The sequence below is a fragment of the Scomber japonicus genome, chromosome 16 (genome assembly GCF_027409825.1).
Source record: "Scomber japonicus isolate fScoJap1 chromosome 16, fScoJap1.pri, whole genome shotgun sequence".
Lineage (NCBI taxonomy): Eukaryota > Metazoa > Chordata > Actinopteri > Scombriformes > Scombridae > Scomber > Scomber japonicus.
The window spans coordinates 6,087,777-6,109,522 of NC_070593.1; the positions used below are offsets into that span (position 1 = coordinate 6,087,777).

General features: G+C 40.3%; 1 protein-coding gene across 2 annotated transcripts in view; it reads left to right on the forward strand.

The window, feature by feature from the left end:
* The window catches only part of atrn (attractin), a 154,234-nt gene that overhangs the window by 89,262 nt on the left and 43,226 nt on the right, over nt 1-21,746 (forward strand). For both annotated transcript variants that reach the window (XM_053336353.1, XM_053336354.1), the window contains exon 26: nt 15,147-15,225. In XM_053336353.1, coding sequence (XP_053192328.1) covers nt 15,147-15,225 — 79 coding nt within the window. The remainder of the gene's footprint in view (nt 1-15,146; nt 15,226-21,746) is intronic.

Here is a 21,746-nt window from a genome sequence, read left to right on the forward strand (position 1 = left end):
TGCTTCGCCGGCTGTTTGAACAGAGGGGAGACGTAATTTGGTCGGGGCGGAGACATTAAAAGCCGGGGTACCAGCAGGCGGCCGCCCTGGGCCAAGTCTGGGTGGGTGTGTGGGATGGGATGATATGAATGAATCACCCTGCTGCTATCAAAGAGTCTTAAATTCTCTCCTCTGAGAGAAAGACAAGCCTGACTTAAATGTACATCAGAGTGAAGATGAGCCTTCACTTGAGGCTGTATTCTGTCAACATCTGAAGCTTTTGGTCTTCACCGTTGTCACATGATGACTCCAGAAGCTCTTTAAATTTTTTTGTTTGTTTCCCTGCCAGTGTCAGGTTGTTGTTTTGAGTATCTAAGCAACACCCATCAGCACTTATCACACAGTTGTTTCTAACCACGATCCGACCTTGAGTGCCACCATCAGTTGAACCTTCCAGCAGCAGAAAGTGGTCAGCGGTGTAATCCCCCCCCCCCCTCGCTGACCTTGTTCTGAACCATTTACCTCGTTAAAATAGAGAGGTGATTAGTGTCGCCACTCACAGGTCTCTTAAGTCAGTGTCCTAGCCGTGTGTGTCGCTCTCCTCTGCTCTCTCCATCCCCCTGTTAACTCACCCTCCGCTCCCCCTCCTACCCCCCCCCCTCCAGGCCGGGCCTTTAATCCTCTCACCACTGGATCTGTGCCGTGCGTTTCTTGGTCAAACAGGAATCTCTCCTCTCCACTTTGCTCCAGATTTTTTCTGTGCTAATATTACACCTTTTTTAAAATGGCACCATTATCCACATGGTGACTGAATTGATAGCTTTTTGTAAAATAGTGTAAAGGTGACATCATCTTCATTGAAAAGGTTTAACAGCTGAACGATATATAAATTAGTGATTTAAATATGAATAGATGCAAAACTATACACAACATTTTAAAAAAGCCTCCACTTTGATCATCATCACCTAAATGATAGTCAGAAATAGTAAATATTGTATTTTAAAGGGTTGGTCCACCCAAATCACACACACACAAAAAAACTTAAAGCTTTGGTTTTAATTGCCAAAATTATGAGAGATCCACATCTGGAACACAATGGAGATAAGCTGAATTTTGTGTAATTGTAATTGGAAAACTCAAACTATTCCTAGAGAGACTTGCTATTATAGTCCTCACTACTTCTTTGCTATGAGAATGATTTCTAGTAAGTCTCTATTTCTTTACTTGGGTGTGCCAACCTTTTAATTTGACACTGAATGGCAACACTGAAACCTACTTTGCTGTTGAGCCCAGCTTGTACTGGTCCTTTGAGAACTGATGTAAAATAAATTGTAGGACAGTACTCCAATTAAATGATTTATTCCTTTTTATAGACGGACGCTCTTCCTCAGCATGCAACAGTTGCCTGTTGAGTATGTTGATTTATTATTTGAGAACTGGTGCTTTAATTGTACTGTCATTTTGGGAGCTCAGCCTTCGGGTAGACGCAGATAGAAAAGCAATATCATCAACTCTCAAATATGTTTACACAACCATGCAGACACACACACACACACACACACACACACACATTTTATTTTGGGGCTCTCTGTATTTGTCCCAGGTTTTAAAGCAAAACCTGGCAGCTGTTCTTACATTATGTGGCATCAGCCAGCAGGAAGTGGCCTGTGACAGAACAGAGATAATTATGTTGTTGTGGTCATCATCTTTGTATTCAACCTCTTAAAACACATCTGCAGGTTTTGCACACTGGCAAAAAAAAACAAAAAAGGACAAATTCATAGAGTCAGTCTCTTGTACACACACTCAAACACACATTGACACACATGCATGCACCCAGAAACTCTCAAATATAGGAGGCAGCTGGCCACTCAGTAGTGCTGCGTGTCCTCTATGATTGTCCTTCACACACACACACACACACACACACACACACACACACACACACACACACACACACACACACACACACATAACCATACACCGGTTCGGTCTTCTTTTTCTCTGCTTCTTCGTCAAGGCCTCAGCTTCCAGCCTACACGAGTTGGTCGGCTCAATACAATCAATCCCAAATGTCAATTTAAACTGCAACCCTTTCACTAATGACAGATCATTCTCAATTATTTCCTCAGTGGTATTTGCTCTCAGTGGTGACGTTAACAAGATCTTTTCAATCTTGATAGGCTGAAAAGAAAGTGACATTGACCCCAACTGTGATATTCACCATATAGCACACAAGTTGTCGGATCCCTCTCACACAACGTTGTGTTTGTACCATAGACTGTATAAAAGAAATGGACGTAACATCCGTGACGTCACCCATTGGTTTGTGGACTGCTGCTCGGAAGCCAATAGTTTCCATGGGTGGAGCCATGGGCGGAGCAGGGGAGGTTGCTATGGTTGCGAGGGCTGGATCTCGAGAACATTGGTCAATCAACCTGTCAATCAGGACGCAGCCACGCCCTAATGCATACCCTGCTTTATCGTCAAATATAAAATCAGGGAGGCCAAAATGTCACAAATGAACATCATACTGCATTGAAGAAGGCTTTAAACTAGCGATTGAGACCATAAACACATTTTGAAAACGTTTACTGAGGTTAGAAATCAAGTGAGAAGTTGGTGAATTCTCCATTGATTTGTATTGAGACGGAAGTCCTTTTGACACCAAAACGGTCGCCCCCTGGTGGCCTTTTGCTAGAATGCAGTTCTAAGTTACTTCCACGTTAGCCTCATTTCAGAGGACCAGAACTCCCCGTCTGGTTTGTACACTCGTATCTGGCTGCGTGAGCGTCATCAGCAGCAGTGACAGGACAGGTGATGGGTGATTGACAGCACGACAGGCCTGTGGAGGACTCTGCAGCATAAAGACAAACTATTCCTGTGATTCAATCTAACTGTCAAGCAAATGATGGTCAGACTTTTGAAATGTCGAAGAATAAATGGAGTTAACTCGCTAAATATTTAAAATGGAGGAAAGTTGTTTTTTTAGAGTTGGCTGTTATTGGTCCGATTTCATACTTTACCTCCAACATTGAAAACAAAAATGTATTTAATATTCCTTTGTAGTGTGTTTTGTTTCTTTTTTTAATAGCTGAATTGAGCTTAAATCAATATACAAATTGATTAAAGCTCCTTATGTGTATGACTTTGGCTCAACCCTGTGGTATAAAAATGCTTTAGATATTTCCACACAGGCAAAAGCTGATGTCAACAGTTAGATTTTGAGTTGTAACTATATAATAAGGTCATTCTTCAAAGGTTTAACAACTTTGATAATGTCTCAAGCAGAAAAACCAAACATTTTCTTGTTCCTGGTTTTCTCTTGGCAATATAAAAAAACAATTATGAATGCAACATTTATAATATTTGATTTTTCAACACAGACGTTAGCAGAAACCACACAGCAGTTTTTGTCATATCATGAAGACTGTGATGAAAAATATAAATACTGAAGACCTTGAGTTCAGATTTTTTTATGTATTTATTTATATAAATGATGAATGGAGTCAGAGACGAAGCATCACAAGCCAAAAAGATTAGGAACCACTGGATTAAAAGACTTATTGATTCATTTAAAAAATAACAATAATAATAATAATAATAATAATGGGAATAATCATCAGTTGCAGCTTCCTTTTTATCTTCCTTTTCCTTCTTACTAAATCATATTTTAATGTAAAAATAACTATTTGGATGGCAACTTCTTCACACGTCAGTTTGCACATGACACACATCATTACCTGCACACATTCGATGAAGTGTTTGCCCCCAGCATGCACCTCTCACTGCTGACTGACAGCAGACACTTTCTCTCTCTCTATCTCTCCTTCCACTGAGACACCTGAGAAAAGCGAGAGAGTGGCAGAGAGACACTCAGCACACATTGAGACCCCTCCTGCCTGGCCTGAAGGGCCTCCTCGGGCCCCCTGCAGGCTCTGCTGCCAGTGCTGTGCCTCAATCCAGCTCTCTTCTCTTCTCAAAAGCTTTCTAGTCTTCTGTCTCTTTCTCTCTCTTACTCTCTCCATCCTTATCTGAACCTTTGCTGCTGCATCCTTGCCTGTCCGTTTACCTCCTCGCCTTTGTATGTCTTATTTTTTCTCCCTGCCTTTTTATTGCTCTTCTCTTGCTCTCCTTTTTTTTCTCCTTTTTCCCCACCTTCAGCATTTCTTATTCCTGCCACAGTTTCAACCCTCTCTTCATCCTCCTCCCCTGCCTGCCTTCTCTTTAGATGCCTCGTTTTCTTCTCTCTTCGCTCCTTCTCCCCCTCCTCTTGCTCCACCTCCCCCCCCCCTTCCTCTCTCTCCCCATCGCTTGCATTCTTCAGCACTCCCTCTTTGTATCTGACCTCATTGTCAGGTCATCAGCGAGGAGCCAGAGAGAGAGATACAAGAAAAAGATGGAGCAGATAGAGAGAGCACAAGAAGCACCTTGCGGCTGAACCTTCCCCCCCGATAGGTCCGCGAAGAGCTGAAAGCCGCTCTGCGTCCGATTAATAATAAATGAGTCAGATCAGTCGGTTTGACTCAGAGCCTCCACTCTCCACTCCTCCTCCTCTTCCTCACCTGTAATGTGTGGGGAGGAGAGCAACAGGAACGTGAACAGTGCCGTAATGCACTCTTGGGGGAGTCCCGAGGGAGGTGAAGTCTTTTCATTCCAACCAATCAGCCTCATGGCCGCTATTCACCTTGCCTGTATTGCAAACTGGACATGAGCTTCATCAGGTTTATACGAGCAAAAGCAAAACTGCAGCAAAGTGTAGCATTGTACACCTCAGGCACAGCGCCCCATAACAGGAGGTTTTAAGTTAAGTCTGAAATTGAATATGACTTGTGAAAAATCTGTTATATCTTTGATCAGATTTCTTTACATGTTTGGAATAAAAGGTACGCCAGAGGTTATTTTTTTAAAAACGAACGTCTTTTTTATCACCAATAACTTCATAAATCCTCATTTTACCCCCCTCAGCTACGTTTGGCCCTTTGTCACTGCAGATTTTGTCACTACTGCTTCTTCTTTACGGCTTTTAGATTATATCTCAGTCAGGCAGTATATTCCCAACAAACTCCCATTTAGCAAGTTGTGTCAGATGTTTGTTTTTTTTTGTTTTTTTTTACTCCTACATTACAGCTGCAGCTCCAGTGGCAAGTATGAATTATGTATATCAGAGTTTAACAACGTATTGTTGTTTTTATTAAAATTGTGATTTAAAAATATACAATTTTCAAACCTTAAAGAGCCAGCTGCTGCTTTAATTAGCTTGTAGTCTTAACAAGTTTAAAGAGGTGAAACGATAACTGGCGGTGGCAACTGTAATTATCTATAACTAATTAACATCTATGAATTGGCATCGAGGGCAGGGAACGAGGCAGTGTAAAAAATGTAAGAAGTTCAGCTAGGCAGGCTGTGCACGCTACATACAGGAGGATGCGTCTCTTTTCGGTTGCATGCATGCCATTCTTCCTGTAAGAACATGCCAAATTAGATTTTGCTTTTTTGTCTCCCTCGCTCTCACAGAGAAGAGTCGGTAAACAAAAAAATACAAAGCTGCAGAGATTACACAGAAATTTGTATGCTGCAGCGTGTTCTGCTGTGAACAGTGTCCCACCACCCGTAGTGCTGCGGGGGTTTAGTGGTGACAAGTGCAGGGCAGAACAGAACCTCTGAGCAAATCCTGGTTAGTGTGTGGCTCAGTAGACAAACTTATCAGCGATAGTGAAAACGAAATGGTGTTTGGCTGGTGAGAAGGTTTAATTTCCCACCTCGGAGTAAAAGCCAGCGGCAGGCAGGCTGCTGGATTAGTATTCAGCTGGCTGTAGACAACAGAGCTGGTCTGTTGGTGTTTGCCCTGTGGCTGTTGTCTTGCTGTCAGGTTAGTCGGTGACACATCAGAGCTCACCTCTCTGGCCTAAGCTGCTCGTGGCTATAATACACTCTCACTCTACCGTTCCTACTATGCTCCCGCCTGTCACTGAAACAAATCGCGTCCATCTTCTTTTTTTTTCTTTTTTTCAACATAGTTACACACTGTTACACCTTAGACATGAAGTACAATCTTCAGATTTCCACTGTCATGTGGTAACTCACAGTAGGATTCAATGGCAATATTTCATCCACAGCAATATAGTATTATAAGATATTTTACAAAGAAATTATTTAAATTGCACCATAATCTGTGTAATTGAAGAGTTAAACGTGCTTAATTATTTTTTACAAATGAGAATCAACCCGAACAGTGAGTGTGTGATTAACGTACCTTAATTAGATTTCCAATTTTCAACCAAGTGATTAATCATATTCAATATTATTTCTCTGCATGCCTTGACCATCATTTTACAATATTTCTGTTGGTGAAAACAAACATGCATGACAACCATTAAAAAAAGGCTACTCAGTACAGATAAAAGTATATTAATACATACTCTACACTACACACATCTCGTATAATACATACCGTTGTTCATTGATGTTGACAGGACAAGAAAACCTAATGATAAAAGCAGACATTTTGTTTGTAACCCATCATTTATGAAGCAAATTAAGTGGCACTTAAATGGCAGGTAAAAGCCATGCCTGTTAGCAAATGTAATTTTACCACCAAATGATTATCATTATCTGATTTTGAGCAATGCTTTTTCAAGACTGCGTGTTCTCTAATTAGCTGCCACAGTGAAAACAATATTTTTTTTCTGGTTGGTGTCAGGCTTGACAAATAAGAGGAAACAGCTGCAATGAGAGTGTGATACTTTGAAAGCCAAGAGTTTTAAAGGTACTCTTGAGTTTTTCACCAGTAGCGGTCATTGTAAAGCAACAATTAACCACTGAGAATATTTTTAACTAGTTTAGCATGTTGGTCTATCGGTTCATTTGCATACAAACTCCTTTAAATGCTTGACAATTACGTGTTCACAACATCAGATATGCATTTTGAATTGATGAATTAGTGGTGTTAAAACCAACTGCTGCACAGTGTTGCATTATGGGTTGTAGTAGTTTAATGTTGATACGGCTAGCGATGAATTAGTGGTGTTAAAACCAACTGCTGCACAGTGTTGCATTATGGGTTGTAGTAGCTTAATGTTGCTACGGCTAGCGAGTGGCTCTTAAAGTCTGTTGTTAGTGAGTCAGTCAGCTCTTAAAGTGTTTTTTTTTTTGTAAATCCAGTTTAACCTGCAGGAGTTTCTGAAGGCTCATGTGTTTTCTGCCAAGGAGAAAATAAAAAGACGAGTGAAAACGAGTCCAAAGCGTCTTCCAGCGTCTCTAATGCAGAAACGGAATATGTCAACCCGCCAAATACCACTGTCACAGATGATAAGGAGCTCAGAAAGACAAAGGCAGTCTTATAAATGCTAAATGCTGGAAAAAAAATAATATTTGACTGGTTCCAAGAGACTGGAGAGTGTTTGAGTATTTAACTATACCATGATGTAAGTTATATTCAAAAAGTAATGGTATTAGTAATGTTATGGTGGTTGTAGGATTTGTTATAATTAGTTTCACCTTATATTTGGGCCAGTATGATACTAACACTATGCTGTACCACATTAAGAACAAGCACCCAGCTGCCATGTCTGAGATTGACTCGCAGTCGGTGTGCCAAGTGATTGAGACCGAGCTGCCAGTCAGTGTTTGTGGAGGATGAGGGATTGAAAGAGCACTCATGCCTGAGTGTGTTATGCCATCAAGAGCTACTGTGACTAAACACATTGAATAACACTTTGAGGAGCAGAAGGATGAACTGAAAGTCAAGCTAGCTAGGGCAGATAAGATAGCTCTAGACCACCAATTGCTGGACTGTTCTCACAAAAGAAAGACATTCCTCAGTTATAAGGAATGTTGTAAAATGTTTAATAAACAGCCTCTGAAATGTTTTGTAGGGAAGGAAATGAATTTGACATGCTTTTTGGTTTGTGGACTCCTGTTTTGAAGCCTCGAGTTTGGCATTTTGATGGTTTCCATCTTGGATTTTTGGAGCCAGAAGTGACCATATTTAGTTGAGAGGGTGGAGCTAACCGTAACGCTAGCTTCTAGCTTGGTTAACATGTTGCATTTATACAGTAGTCTTTATCTAATAATCTTTTGTCACCAGTTACAATCCTAAACAAAATGTACTTCCTGTAAAGACGTCCAACTCTTAAGAGGGTCTCTTTAGTACAACTGAACGCTGAACAAAACTTTTTTTTAGACCAAAATGTTAAAATGAACTTTGATGGACTGTAAACACACTGAAATAGCGACTGCTATGCTACAACTAGACTGTGAATGTAGGGTTGTACCAGACTCACATTGCCTAACCAACATTGTTGCCGTGGCAGCGACTTGTATCGCAGTGTAGCCACACCCTAAAGCATACACTGCTAATGGCACCATAGTTTACTAAATGAATATAATGCTGTATTGAAGAAGTCAATACTGATGTTCAATTCAAATAACGGCTTCTTTATGAATACTAGAGGGTTGAGGGTACATTTTTGAATGCCTGCTTCGTCATATAGCAGCTAGAATATGATTGATTTTACAGGTTAGGAGGAAAATGTCTTGACATTAAAAAAAAAAAAAAAAAAAAAATCAATCCAAATTCAGACCATCTGGCTGTCAAAAGCACTTCTCAAATTAGATGTTACGTGTTACTTTGCCCTGTCAAGTCCTTGGCACTAAGATATTGTTTTTTTTGTATTTATAGCAGATCTATCAGATCACATTGTCTGTCAGAATGACACATTTCCCTCAAACACCCCCCCCCCCCCCCCCCCCCCGCCCCCCGACTCTGCTCCATCACCATCTGCTTTCAAAGCCATTATAAGACCTTGTCTATGTCTATGGTAAATGTCAGCAGAGCCAAAACAAATTACTGCATTATAGATTAGCAGTTTTGGATTTTTGTGTGTGTGTTTGTTGAACCTCAGCCTCAGCCACTGCAGTAACACATGGCTTTAAATAGTTACCACCATGCAACATTTAAATTACAATTTCTCATTGGATAGTTTTTCAAGAATAGAGCACATTCAAATGCATTTTACTCATTTAAATAGTCATTTTGAATTAACTCACAAAAAGCAAAGGATCTGCTGTTTTTCTGGAGTATGGTAAATTGTTTTAATTTTAACTGTTGATTCAAATTTGTATTACCACTGGACCACTACATTTTGATTGACCTGCAGCATAGGTCCCCCGCTGGAATCGAACCAGGGACGCTATAGCATGTGTGATAACCACTCAGCCACCAAAGCTCTCCCACAAAAACTACTCTTGACAGCTGGTGGGAAATATCTGAGCTGAGGACGGAAAAAATTGGATATCATACGTGTAATACCATGAGGAAGTTAAGTTTAGGGTTTTTTTTACCTCGGGTGTTTTTATAACAAATCCACCATGACTCGACACGCCATCTGACTGCTTTCGGCCTACTTGTTAACTAGCTCAATGCTTGTTAAAAGAAAAAGGGGAAAAAAAGCATCAATACCACAGTGTGCTCAATTGTCAGGTAGAATTTAGTAAAGGTGTGTCTTAAGGCGGTGTTGGTGTTAGATTGTTGGAGGCCTCCAGGCTTCATGGAGCTGCAATAATCCCTTCTGTGAAGTGAATAACAGTTAATAAGGTACAGAGTCTTTGTTGGACCTGTCAGCTACAGTAAATAGTTTCACATTTAACTCTTGATGTCAGTTTGTCAACCAGCTCGGAGCGATCCAGCTCATGACACTCATGGACTGTTGCCATGTGTTCATCGGTTTTTGGCTGCCGGAGACTCAAACAGTTGCCCTGTCTGTTAAAATCATCATTCTTACTTCAACTATTGCAGCTCTAATTTCGACATGACATCTAAAATGCAAACGTACATCGGTGTAAAAGCAGCATGTGTGACAATGGCACTTCAAATGAGGAGGTGAGGTGCAATCAGTTCAGGTTCTTCTGGTGTGGTAGCATCTGCAGGTGGATGCTTATTTCTATTCCCTGTGAGAGTGGGAGCTTTAGGTGTGATGGAGTGGTGGGTGATGATGGTGGTGGTGGTGGTGGTGGGTGAGGGCGGGGTTGAAGCCTGACTAACTTGGCCAGCTTCCCTTGTGGAGGTTGAGATCAAATGAAGCGCACTGCTCTGTCTGTTTCCATCCGTCTCTCTTGTTGCTTTCTATATGTTCCTCTTTCAGTCTTTTGATCTCAGTCCTCGGTTTGTTTCTGTCTCTTTGTGTCTTTACTTTTTCAGTTGTTCTAACTTAAGCTCGCATTTTCGAATGTCTTATCTGCCCCAATCTCTCTGTCCTTCACTATTACTGTCCATTTCCACCTGTCTCTTTGTCTTTACTTCTCCTCCCTTCCTTTTGTCTCTTTCTCCTTTTCCCTCCCGCCCCACCGAGCGGGGAAGCCTTTGATGCGAGGCTGATATCTATTCATGCGGGTCATTCATCAGCACAGTGTCGCTCTTTAAGCAGTGAGCAGGAAGCCAGATCAATAAGATGGTTGAACGGATGGATCTCTTAAGAGTCCTCTTCAGCCACAGAAAGATAAGGGAATTTGTGAATAGATGGCGTTGCAAAGAGTCACACAGGGTGGGCAGGGAGGGTGTGGGAGTGATGAATAAAGATCTAAATGCATCACAACCAGTATTAAAATGGGCAAAGGCATTTAGATTGGAAAGGTGGTAAAACTTTGGAAGAAAAGTCTAGAAGGCATAAGTTTGAGAAGTTAGAGCTTCAAACTAAATCCACTGCCAACGCCAGAAAGATAAGTCACGTACATTATTTGAACAAAAGAAGAAAATCAACTACACACACAAAACAATATCAAAGACGGCTCTCTTATCTAACCGATCAATTCTGATGATTTTGCATTGTATAATGTAGCAACCATGTAGGTGGATGCTTGAGCATAATATGACTTGAGATGTTACTTTATTATTCACACCACAACAACATGTTTGTACTATATAGTCCCTCAGCAAAGTTTCACTGTTGCTAATAATAGCTTCTGCTGATGCAAATACACTAAAAAGGTAGTTCTAGCTCAACTCACTCAAATGAATCACCTGGTAGTAGACTTCTCAAACACCAGCAGTGCATTCAATTTTCAACCTTAAAAGTTAAGGTTTGTGGCGCACCCTGGTGGTCGAGTGGTTATTGCATGCCACATGGTTGTAGCATCCCTGATTCGAGTCCGGCTGGGAACCTGTGCTGCTGGTCATTACCCTCTCTCTGGCTGTGTTCGAAACCGCATACTACATACTACATACTACATACTTCTATACTACATACTACATACTTCCATACTACATACTACATACTTCTAAACTACATACTTCCATCCTACACTCTACACACTAAACAACCAGATAGTAAGCAGACCATTTATAACCCACAATGCATTTCGTCCCTACCCGAGCTGAAATCGGCAGGCTGAAGCTGATTTTATTTTTGCTCTAACTCTGTAAATATACCACTTTATACACATTTCTAACCTTTTTAGGAGAGAAAGTAAAGTATCCCTTTAGATCCACAATGTGACGCTAATTTGTCCAAATAACACCTGCTTAAAGTTTTGTTCCTGCGAATTCGGAGTTAGCTGCAGCGAGTAACGCACTTCCTGTCATTTTCACAAAATAAAACGCCCGTTACCTTTTATTATTAAGAAAACAATAACGATACTATTGGTGCTTTTATTTTGAAAACAGGAAGCGAACATACCCTCGCTGTAGCTAACTTGAAACCACCGAGGTGTTGATCTGTGACGTTTATTATATTTTTTTCAGAAGTTACGTTGCATCTTGGGTAATTTGAATGTGAGTAGTCAGCTCTTGATGCATACTCTGCATTTCTGGAGAATCTAGTAAACCATCCAGGAAGCTTTGCTTTGCTCAAACAGAATGAAATGGTCCATTTGTTGGTGACTAATTGTCAGCTGCAGGTTTTGTTGTGTTAGTGAGTATTTACGACAGCAGGACAGAGTTAGTAGGATGGAGTTAAAGGAGCCCTGTGGAGTTTTCCTGCAAACAGCACAAGTTATGTTTACATTCACTGTTACTCACTACAACACATTTGATCGAACAAATGTGTGAAACCAATGTCCTTCCTCACTGAACATTTAGCAAAACAGATTTTTTAAGTGAAGTGTAGTAAAATATCCAGCTGGCCCTCCTCCTCCTCCTCCTTGATTGCTCTTTGTGCATTACTGCCACCTGTAGATCAGTGGAACAATGTGAAACCATTTGTAGGACTGTATCATTTGCATGCACACTCCATATTTATCCTTAATCTTCATAAAAACATGCTGACGACAAGCACACCATGTATGTATATGGAAATGAAGAGTGTAACTGCATATTAATGTCAGTTGTAAATATTAAAGCAGTCGACACACACACATTCCTCACAGTGATCCAGATGTGTAAAAATATCTTTACAAAGCAAAGCAAGGAGTAAAGGAGTGATTCAGATCCTAATTGCGGTAGCCGCAGTGTTGAGTGTCTCTTCAGTAAGCAACAGTTGTATTTATACGCTGCGCCACATGCATGCTGTTTACAGATTCATAAGTCAAACTTCAAATAGAATCCGATTAACATAATTTAGATTGTTAATCGTTTGCTTCAGTCACATTCAGAATTTGAATGCATGGAAATTTAAATGCATGAGACTTGGAATAATGTAGAGATGGTGTGTTAATTATATGAACGGTAAATTAGACTGTAAGCATCGCTGAGTGTTGCTGCTGAGATTAATTTAAAAGCCTCTGCATTGAGAATGATTACAGGCTGGCTTTGTAAACAGCCACAGTGCTGAGGTTGTATTCAAGGCATTTTCTACTTGGCTTTATTTTTATTAATGTAAAAAATCTAGCTAATTAATTGTTGAAACATTAAGTAAACATAATATATCCACAGCTCTGTGTTTGAAAATATATTTAGTGTGTCTCATGGCGACATCATACCTGAGGGTCTCATTGCTCAGTTGACTAGTTTTAGCTTTGGTAACAACTTTGTTTTCGTGTTCACACATCCCAGATTACATAAAACTTAAATGTGCAAACTATTTTTGAAGTGGATGTTTTCCTGGAGGAGATCCGAGTTGACGCTTGGATCACTGGCGTTTTGCCACCATGCTGCTCATCACCAGCCAGTTGCCAACACTGAAGTGAACTGAAATATAGAAAGTATGGGGGCCAGGGAGAGCTGCAGGATTGCTGACAGGAAATCAAGGAAAGGCGTGACAGTCATGGAATGAAGTTCAGATCGCAAGAGATGTTGTCTCTGATGTATTTGAGCGCGTGCACACACAAACACACACATACACGCTCTCTCTCTCTCTCTCTCTCTCTCTCTCTCTCTCTCTCTCTCTCTCTCTCTCTCTCTCTCTCTCTCTCTCTCTCTCTCTCTCTCTCTCTCTCTCTCTCTCTCTCACTCTCTCACTCTCTCTCACTCTCTCTCATTCTCTGTCTTTGCCATTATTTTTGTTTTTTTCTTCCCTGTGTTCTTCACAGATTCTTAAATGAATGTGTGAAAGCAGCCTGGTGAAGTAGAAGGAGCCAGTAACACACACACACACACACACACACACACACACACACACACACACACACACACAAATAATATGACACCGCTAACAAACCACCTTTCCCCAGACATGTCAGCCTTACCTTTATCACCTCAAGGCAATTTTGTCTTGAGTGCAAAAAACTCTCAGGGTTATGATTTTTTTGTATATTTTATTTGCACAAATGTGAAAATGGTATTTGGAGAAGAAGAAAAAAAAGACATTAAGTGCTCAAGGCAGAAGAAAAAAATCATACGGTGCTAAAAAAACCCAAAACAAAAACATATTGAGCCAAATGAAAAGAGCAGAAGAAATAAATCAATATGACAAAGATGCATCAAAAAAAAAGAGGAGAATTGTACATAAATGTAAATATTCAGAAATAAACACATGACATAACAAAACCTTCATATATAAATAAGTCAGAGTATGTTTGTGAATGAAGGTATGTGTGTCTACGAACCTCAAAGCATTCTCATGGCAAAGTAAAAAGTGTAGTCGGCCATTTTTTCCCCCCCTCCTGTGTAACTTCTTCTTCTCCTCTTCTCTTGACAGCTGCTTTCACTGTCAGACACCGTTTTACACCGACGTCAAACCTTGTGAACAAGTGACATCATCCTCTCGTTGTAATGTAACTGTGAAGATATTTTTGGTTGCGGTCGTACGTATAAGCACAGGCTGTGTTTTTGAATCTCGTCGTGTTATATTCTCAACAAACAGAGCTTGTATTTCTTGGAGAAGAACTTTTGGATAACCTCTATTATTCTTTGACAGTTGGTAATAATTTTGTCGTTGGGCATGCGGCTGGATGTGTAGACAAACTGTAGCAATGTGTCAAAACTTGCTGTAAAGGTTTTTTTTTTTATTATTATTATGGTACAGCAGTGGCTTCTGACTTCTGATCAGGAGGCACAGAAACAGAGAGTTGGTCCGCAGTCTTCAGACCTGTAACTCATTAACCTTCCTGTCGTCCTCCAGGGTCAAATTGACCCCGTCTGTTTTGACTGTTCCTTCCTTCCGTCTGTCCTTCCTCCCTCCCTCCTTCTCTCTTTCTTTCCTTCCTCTCTATTTCCTCCCTTCCTTCCTTCCTTCCTTTCCTCCATCCCCCTTTCTTCCTTCCTTCCTTCTTTCCTTTCATCCATCCCTCCTGTCTTTCTTTCTTTCTTTCTTTCTTTCCTCCCCCTACCTTCCTCCCTTCCTTCTTTCCTATGTCCTTCATTCCTTCCTTCCTCCCTTCCTCTTTTCCTTTCTCTCTCCCTCACCCCTCCCTTCTACCTTCCTTCCTTCTTTCCTCTGTCCTTCCTTCCTTCCCTTTCTCCCTTCCTTCTTTCCTCTGTCCTTCTTTCCTTCCTTCCCTTTTTCCCTTCCTTCTTTCCTTTCCTCCATTCCTTCCTCCCTCCTTTCCTTCCTTCTTCCTTCCTCCTTTCCTTCCTTCTTCCTCCCTTCCTTCCTTGACTTGAGGAAAACAGGAGGGTTAACTAATAATTCAGATCAATGTGGGCTATAATCAACTCTACTTTGATTAATTTGTGTATGACGGAAACTGATAAATATAGTCATTCACTTCCTCAGATCTTCCTTGTTTGGTCTTTTTCATTTGTTTTTGTCTCATCCCTTCTTCTTTCTCTCTCTCTCTCTGTCTGTCCACAGCTGCTTCCTGTCCCTGCTCCTGGTGGCCGCCGTGGTTTGGAAGATCAAACAGAGCTGCTGGGCGTCACGGCGACGAGAGGTAAGTCTACTTATTACAAATATTGATTTTTTTTTTGGCTTTTTCGGGTCAGTAAATTAACACCGTGAACACATTTTCTGGTTATATTTAATTTTTGTTGCTATGAAGCCGCTTTTTAAGTTTGACATTTCAGACGGTCAGCGTAGCTTACAATAAAAGACCAAGCTGAAGGTCTGTACCTGGAAGTATAAAAATACCTCCAGTAAACATAGAGTTATATGGTGGGAAATGGTTCTTTGACAGGGTGCATTTGACAGGGTGCATTAGCTACTATAAATATATTTACAGCACATCAAGCATACATACACACACTTAGTATATGATGTGTACATACAATCATTTCCAATCCAACCCAAAAGCTCTGTAACTTTCTAATGGTCTGTTTTTAAGAGAGACGTGTTCATTCAGCTGTGGTCCTTTTTGAGGCTGCAGGTATTTGCAGTGCTGTATTGACTGCTTTATACTGAAACATGACTGTGATGTTTTGCCAACCTCCACCTAACTGCACAGCTACAAAAACAGGGTGAACAGAATTTTAGAAATGTCTCTACATAATGCATTTTAAGCTACCGATTCACTCCGCTTTTTAAGGCCGCATCACTGACCTTTAGCTGTTCGAACTCTCAAATCTGAAGCTCTTATACAGTATCTCAGTCACGTCCTTGGATATTTCAATCCAACTGAGTGATTTCAGTTGCTCAAATTCAGTCCCCCCACCACCCTCCCATTTTAGTGTCACCAAGTTAACAGCTAATGCTGAGAGGTAACGTCCAAAGACATTGTAATATAATCAAAATATTACAAACTCTTGCTCTTCTGTGTTTTATCCATGTCACTTTGTAGGTCCAGTCTGAGCCTCAGGTAGCGGACGCCAAGGGCGACAAATGATAACGGCTGGTTAAAAGCACCTTTTAGCATTGGATGTAATGAACTTAGCCTGACAAAGCCTCCCTCCTAAATAAACAAAAAAACAAAAAACAAAACAAACATTAAAATTCAGGAGGTATGTAAAAGTGAAATAAACAAGACCTCTCTGTCTCATCGGGTCCTCATCGGATGACGGGACTTATCGCAGACTGCCGTTCGACCGTCGCGCATCTCAAAGAAATACGCTGGTGTGAATTGACCTCCACGCACTCACGTAGAAAACACGTTCCAGATTTCACAGGTTTCTCTCTGATGGTGAAATGTATTTCAGTGTCGAAATGCTGATATGTTACTAATAACTGTTACTATTAACAGCATGTGATCTGGTAAATAGTTATCTTATCCCAGTATATGATATAATTCTCGAGTAAAGCCTTATATTGTTATCACTCTTATTATAAAGCTATCACACATAAACAGATACTTAATGCACTGTTTTAATTAATGCACCTTAACTATATGATACATTGATAAGTGGTATGTTACATTTACCTGTGTCATCCATTTATGAGAATAGCACAGTGATTGTTTTTGTTTTTATGTGATGTTGATTTTACTGAATGAGGTCCAGATATGACATCTAAATGATGTCTAAAAAATGCTTTTGTGTCTCTGTGTTAAAGCACACAAATGGGAACCATGATGATGAATGTAGGTAACATTGAGCAGTAAAACTACAAAGTTAAATCACTTCATTTAGAAATTAGATTAGAATTGGAGAGAAAGAAAAAAAAAAAGAAAGAAAGGAAAACCTGATTGGTGAAACGCGCCACCATGCCCAGCAGTGGGTATCATCCGCTTTCAAAAAAAACAGCCGGTGCCCTGCGGCTGAAGAATTTTTGTTCTGACTCTAGACATTTCTCTATTTGTCGTCAACCATCATCGTTAGATACGTACGTTACATATCTACAAATCCACAGCAGTGAGGGGCCGAGTCTGTAGGCTGAACCAATATCACCATTGACCGTCACCTAGGCAACAGTGCAACATATTCGCGAGTCAATTACGTGGGAGTTTACCGGGACCGAGCGAACACTTTAAACAGCTGGTTCTCTCCAACTGCTGACAAAGTAGGCAGAGAAATCCACCTCATTCAATTCATTTACATTTCAGTATTGCTTATCATCATGTTCCATTCATTCTGCATCTCAATAATAATCCATTCATTTTTATATTGTTTTGTATCATGATCATTGCATTTAAAAAATAAAATTTCATCCAGTTGTTGTCCGTGTGTTTTCTTTTGAAGTAGGACGGAGAGCTATTGATTCAGGGCGGATTTCATTAATAATTATTGTCCATAATAATTAATTTCCTCCCAATGTAGGAAGTAGTGCCCCTTTAAACAAGTGCTTATTAATTTCATCCATGTAATAATGAGTTTTACATTTACATATTTTTACATTAATTAAAACCATTGTTATGAATGTATTACAACCATAAAACAGTCATTTAGTGGGGCTTATCATCTTCTCAATACACAGCAAGATTTATGTATCTTATAAAAAGCAAAAAAACAAAAAACTCTTGGTAAACTAACTCTTTGAAATGTGAGAAAAACATTATAGTCCCATTACAAATAACGTTTTTAGTAATCAAAAAAACTAGTTTCTTTATAAGTAAACTCTGAGCTAAATCTCAGGAAATGCCATAGAGAGCCTTTTCTATCTTTGCATATAATAGACTTTTCTATCAACCAATGATGTGTAATTGATCATCTAGTTCAGTACATCGATTTATATCAATTTGTGGCTGTCACACATTTCTTACAACTTAAAGAGTAGACAAAGATCCTCTGAATTAGCTCAAAATGCCTTGAACAAAACAAAAAGCCTTCATCTATTCAATCCTGTACTTTTATCTTCAATTGAAGTACAGTCATTTCTCTGACAGACAGGTATTAAGAGCCTAATGCACTTAATCTTGGAGGCTTGATTGCTGTGCAGAAACTGCTCCGTAGATACTCCAAAGTTCATTACCACACATTATAAAAAAAGAACAGGACTTCTAAAACTCAACATTTCTAAATTTTCAGTTTATCGAAAAGCATTCAGTCATTGAGAGCACATAAATGAAGAGCAGCGGCCATGATTAATTGTTCCAAGGAGGTTTTGTCCATAGACTGTATAAAAGAAATGGACGTAACATCCGTGACGTCACCCATTGGTTTGTGGACTGCTGCTCGGAAGCCAATAGTTTAGAATCTAGGCACCGCCATCTTGAAAATTTCAGGTGCATGCTGGGTGAAGCGGGGAGGTTGCTATGGTTGCGAGGGCTGGATCTCGAGGACATTGGTCAATCACCCTGTCAATCAGGACGTAGCCACACCCTAATGCATACCCTACTTTATCGTCAAATATAAAAGCGGGGGAGGCCAAAATTTCACAAATGAACATCATACTGCATTGAAGAAGGCTTTAAACTAGCGATTGAGACCATAAACACATTTTGAAAATGTTTACTGAGGTTAGAAATCAAGTGAGAAGTTGGTGAATTCTCCATTGACTTGTATAGAGACGGAAGTCCTTTTGACACCAAAACGGTCGCTCCCTGGTGGCCTTTTGATAGAATTCAGTTCTAAGTTACTTCCATGTTGGCCTCATTTCAGAGGACCAGAACTCCCCGCCTGGTTTTGTCAGCGTTTTCTCTTGGTTTTTGTGGAGTTTTTCTTTATCTGAATCGAGGGTCCAGAGGGCGCTATATGCTGTACAGGTTATAAAGGCAAATTTTAGTTTTTCTGACGTAGGGCTATATTAATAAAAATGACTTGACATGACACAGTACATTGTGTTTCTGACTGAGTCAACTGAAAAACAAAACTTTAGTAATTTTAAACAGAGGATGCTAAAGCAATCTGCCAAACTGTGGGAAGCACTGCAGGGTCCACAAGGGATTGCAAATGACGGACAATTTCCGGGCCTTTTTAACAATCTCTGAAAACACAATACAAAACAATTCAAATGTTTCAGAAGGCATTTAAATGGTCCCAAAGGAGTGACGACAGATACGATATAATCAAGGAAAGTCGTTCATTCATTCCTGAGAGGAAATATCTTAAACACACATTTTCTGTAATATACAGGAAGATAAGGAAAGAAGGTTTGGTAAATATATATTGTGATACGCTGCAGATTTTAAGCTTTAGTGACATTTAACCACATTTTCAAACATACATACATACACACTCTTGCAATGCGTGAGTGATGGGAAGCAGGCATCCTGACAAAGCCCCAATGTGATTGATTTATGCCTCTTCAGATGACAGGAGCCACAATAGATTTGCTCAGTTTAGTATTTTATTTCTTAACATCGATCGTCTAAATAGTGAGGGGATTTTTTTTTCTTTGTCCAGGCAACCTCAATTTTTGATTGACAGAGACTGAACAAATGTTGGACTGACAGTGAATGGTGCTAACTGGCTAATTAGCTGATTGGCTCACTGAGATATACACACTGTGTGGTTGTGTATTAGCTATTTAAAGTGACATGGAAACTATAAAAAGTCAGTCTGAGTACAGTTTTTGCATTTTGAATACACCCTCCCCAAAAACATGACACATTGCATTTTCATTGTGTGTTTCCAGAAGGGTTTGAACTACCTTTTGAATGAGTGGCTGAAAGGTTGTGTATGTGCATGCGTGTGTGTATGTGTGTGTGGCACTGTCTGAGGGCAATACAACCCAATGTTATACTTTAATGTGAACTTTTGGTTTGTGGTTTTCACACTCTCTGCGCCTACTGAAGTGCCTTTTGGCTGTAACCTCACCAAAGAGTGCTGTCATCACCCTTACCTCTGGATGCCTCTTAACATCTCCCCCCCCTTTCACCTGCTCCCTCTCTGCCCTCTCTCCATCACACAACCACTATTGTCCAGCTGGGCCCTTCACAGACTAACCTTTAAACAAAATTAGCACAGGATTTGGTCAAGAGGGATAAGTGCTAGAGGAAACGGTGGGCCCAAAAAGTAATTTTCCACCACCTGTAAAAGCTTCTGGAGCACAGTGGGGTTTGCTAAAATCCATGGAATCAGCTTGATCTCTCTTAAAACGATCATGTATTCACTTTCACCTCCACTTTCACAAGAAGAAATGACAATCTCCCTTTTGGGTAAAAGAAGAAACATTTGACATCTTTCACCCTGGCAATGCACTCTAACTCATCCTGGAGGATACCAAGGCATTTTTAGGCCAGATGGGGATTTGTAGTCCCTTCAGCATCTTCTGGATCTGCCCTGGGCTTGCCCGACAGTTGGATGTGCCCAATACACCTCCAGAATACGGCAAACCACCTCAGCTAGGTCTCTTCGATGCAAAGGAGCAGCAGCTTTACTTCGAGCCCAGACACCCTCTGGAGGAAACTAATTTCAAGTGCTTGGATCCTCAATCTAATTCTTTCGGTCACTACCCAAAGCTCATGACCATAGGTGAAGGTTTCATCGACTGGTGAATTAAGAGCTTCACCTTCTGGTTTAGTTCCTTCTTCACCACAACAGTCTGGTACAATCTGCCTGTCGACCTCACGCTCCAACTTTCGCTCACTTGTCCTTCACTCGGTACAATGCAATCTTCTGTTCGATGACTTCGACACTCACGTGGCCAATGATAGGGAAACCTTGAGTGGCATTGCCTGATCTCAACCCACGTGACTTCCAATTCATCAATCCTAAACAAGTATTTGGTAAAAATAGGAAACAAAAAGCTCAAACTTTCCGATATTAGGCATTCTGCAACACTATCACACGAGCAGTGAATGAGATGATGCATGTAATTGTTTTCTAAAGTTAAAACAGCATAAAGACACATGAACAAGAGAACTGCAGCATTAATATTGCATCACACTTGTAAAATACCATACCGACAGTCATGATGGTGCCTTGGCTCATACATCTTTTCAACACACTGGGTACTTTATGTAAAGAATCATAAGCATAAAACAAGCCAGTAAATAAATCCAGTCATTTTTTGCGGAATTGCTAAATCCAGCAGAATCATACATTAATACCGCTAAATCATCTGAAACACTGAAGTAAAGATCAGTTTCACAGAAGGAGGTGTAACGGCAAGCTAATTTTAGTCTAAAAATGAGATGTGCTAACCATCAAAAAAGTGATGCCAGTCCAAACAACAGGTGGCAACTAATGACATACCCTGTCTGTAAGTATTAATATCTCCCTCTTAAAGGTGGCTGCAGCAGAGAGCAGCGGTCTCTGAGGGGAGTCCTAATATTTTATGCTTTTATTATATCTATGTCTCTAGCTCTTCTACCAATAGTTTTTAATTGGATCTCAATTGGGAATTCACATTTCAGAGTTGGATCAGTTAACCAGTAATTGGAAGATAACTGACCAATGTACAGAATGTAATGATTAAAGGGTTTCTTGGACTTGGAGAAGGGTGAGAGCAGATGGAGGAAGCAGATATTAGTTTTAATGTATAGTGAGCACCTCCTATCACAGATGTCAGGTTGAATTAGGGCTGAGACTCTTTTTGAAAAAAAATCTCAAAAGTACATTTTGGCATTCGAAGTCCGCCTTTCTCCACAGCTACTCTGAGCAGTGAGGAAAAAGTCAGTATGCATTTCTGTATGCATAAAGA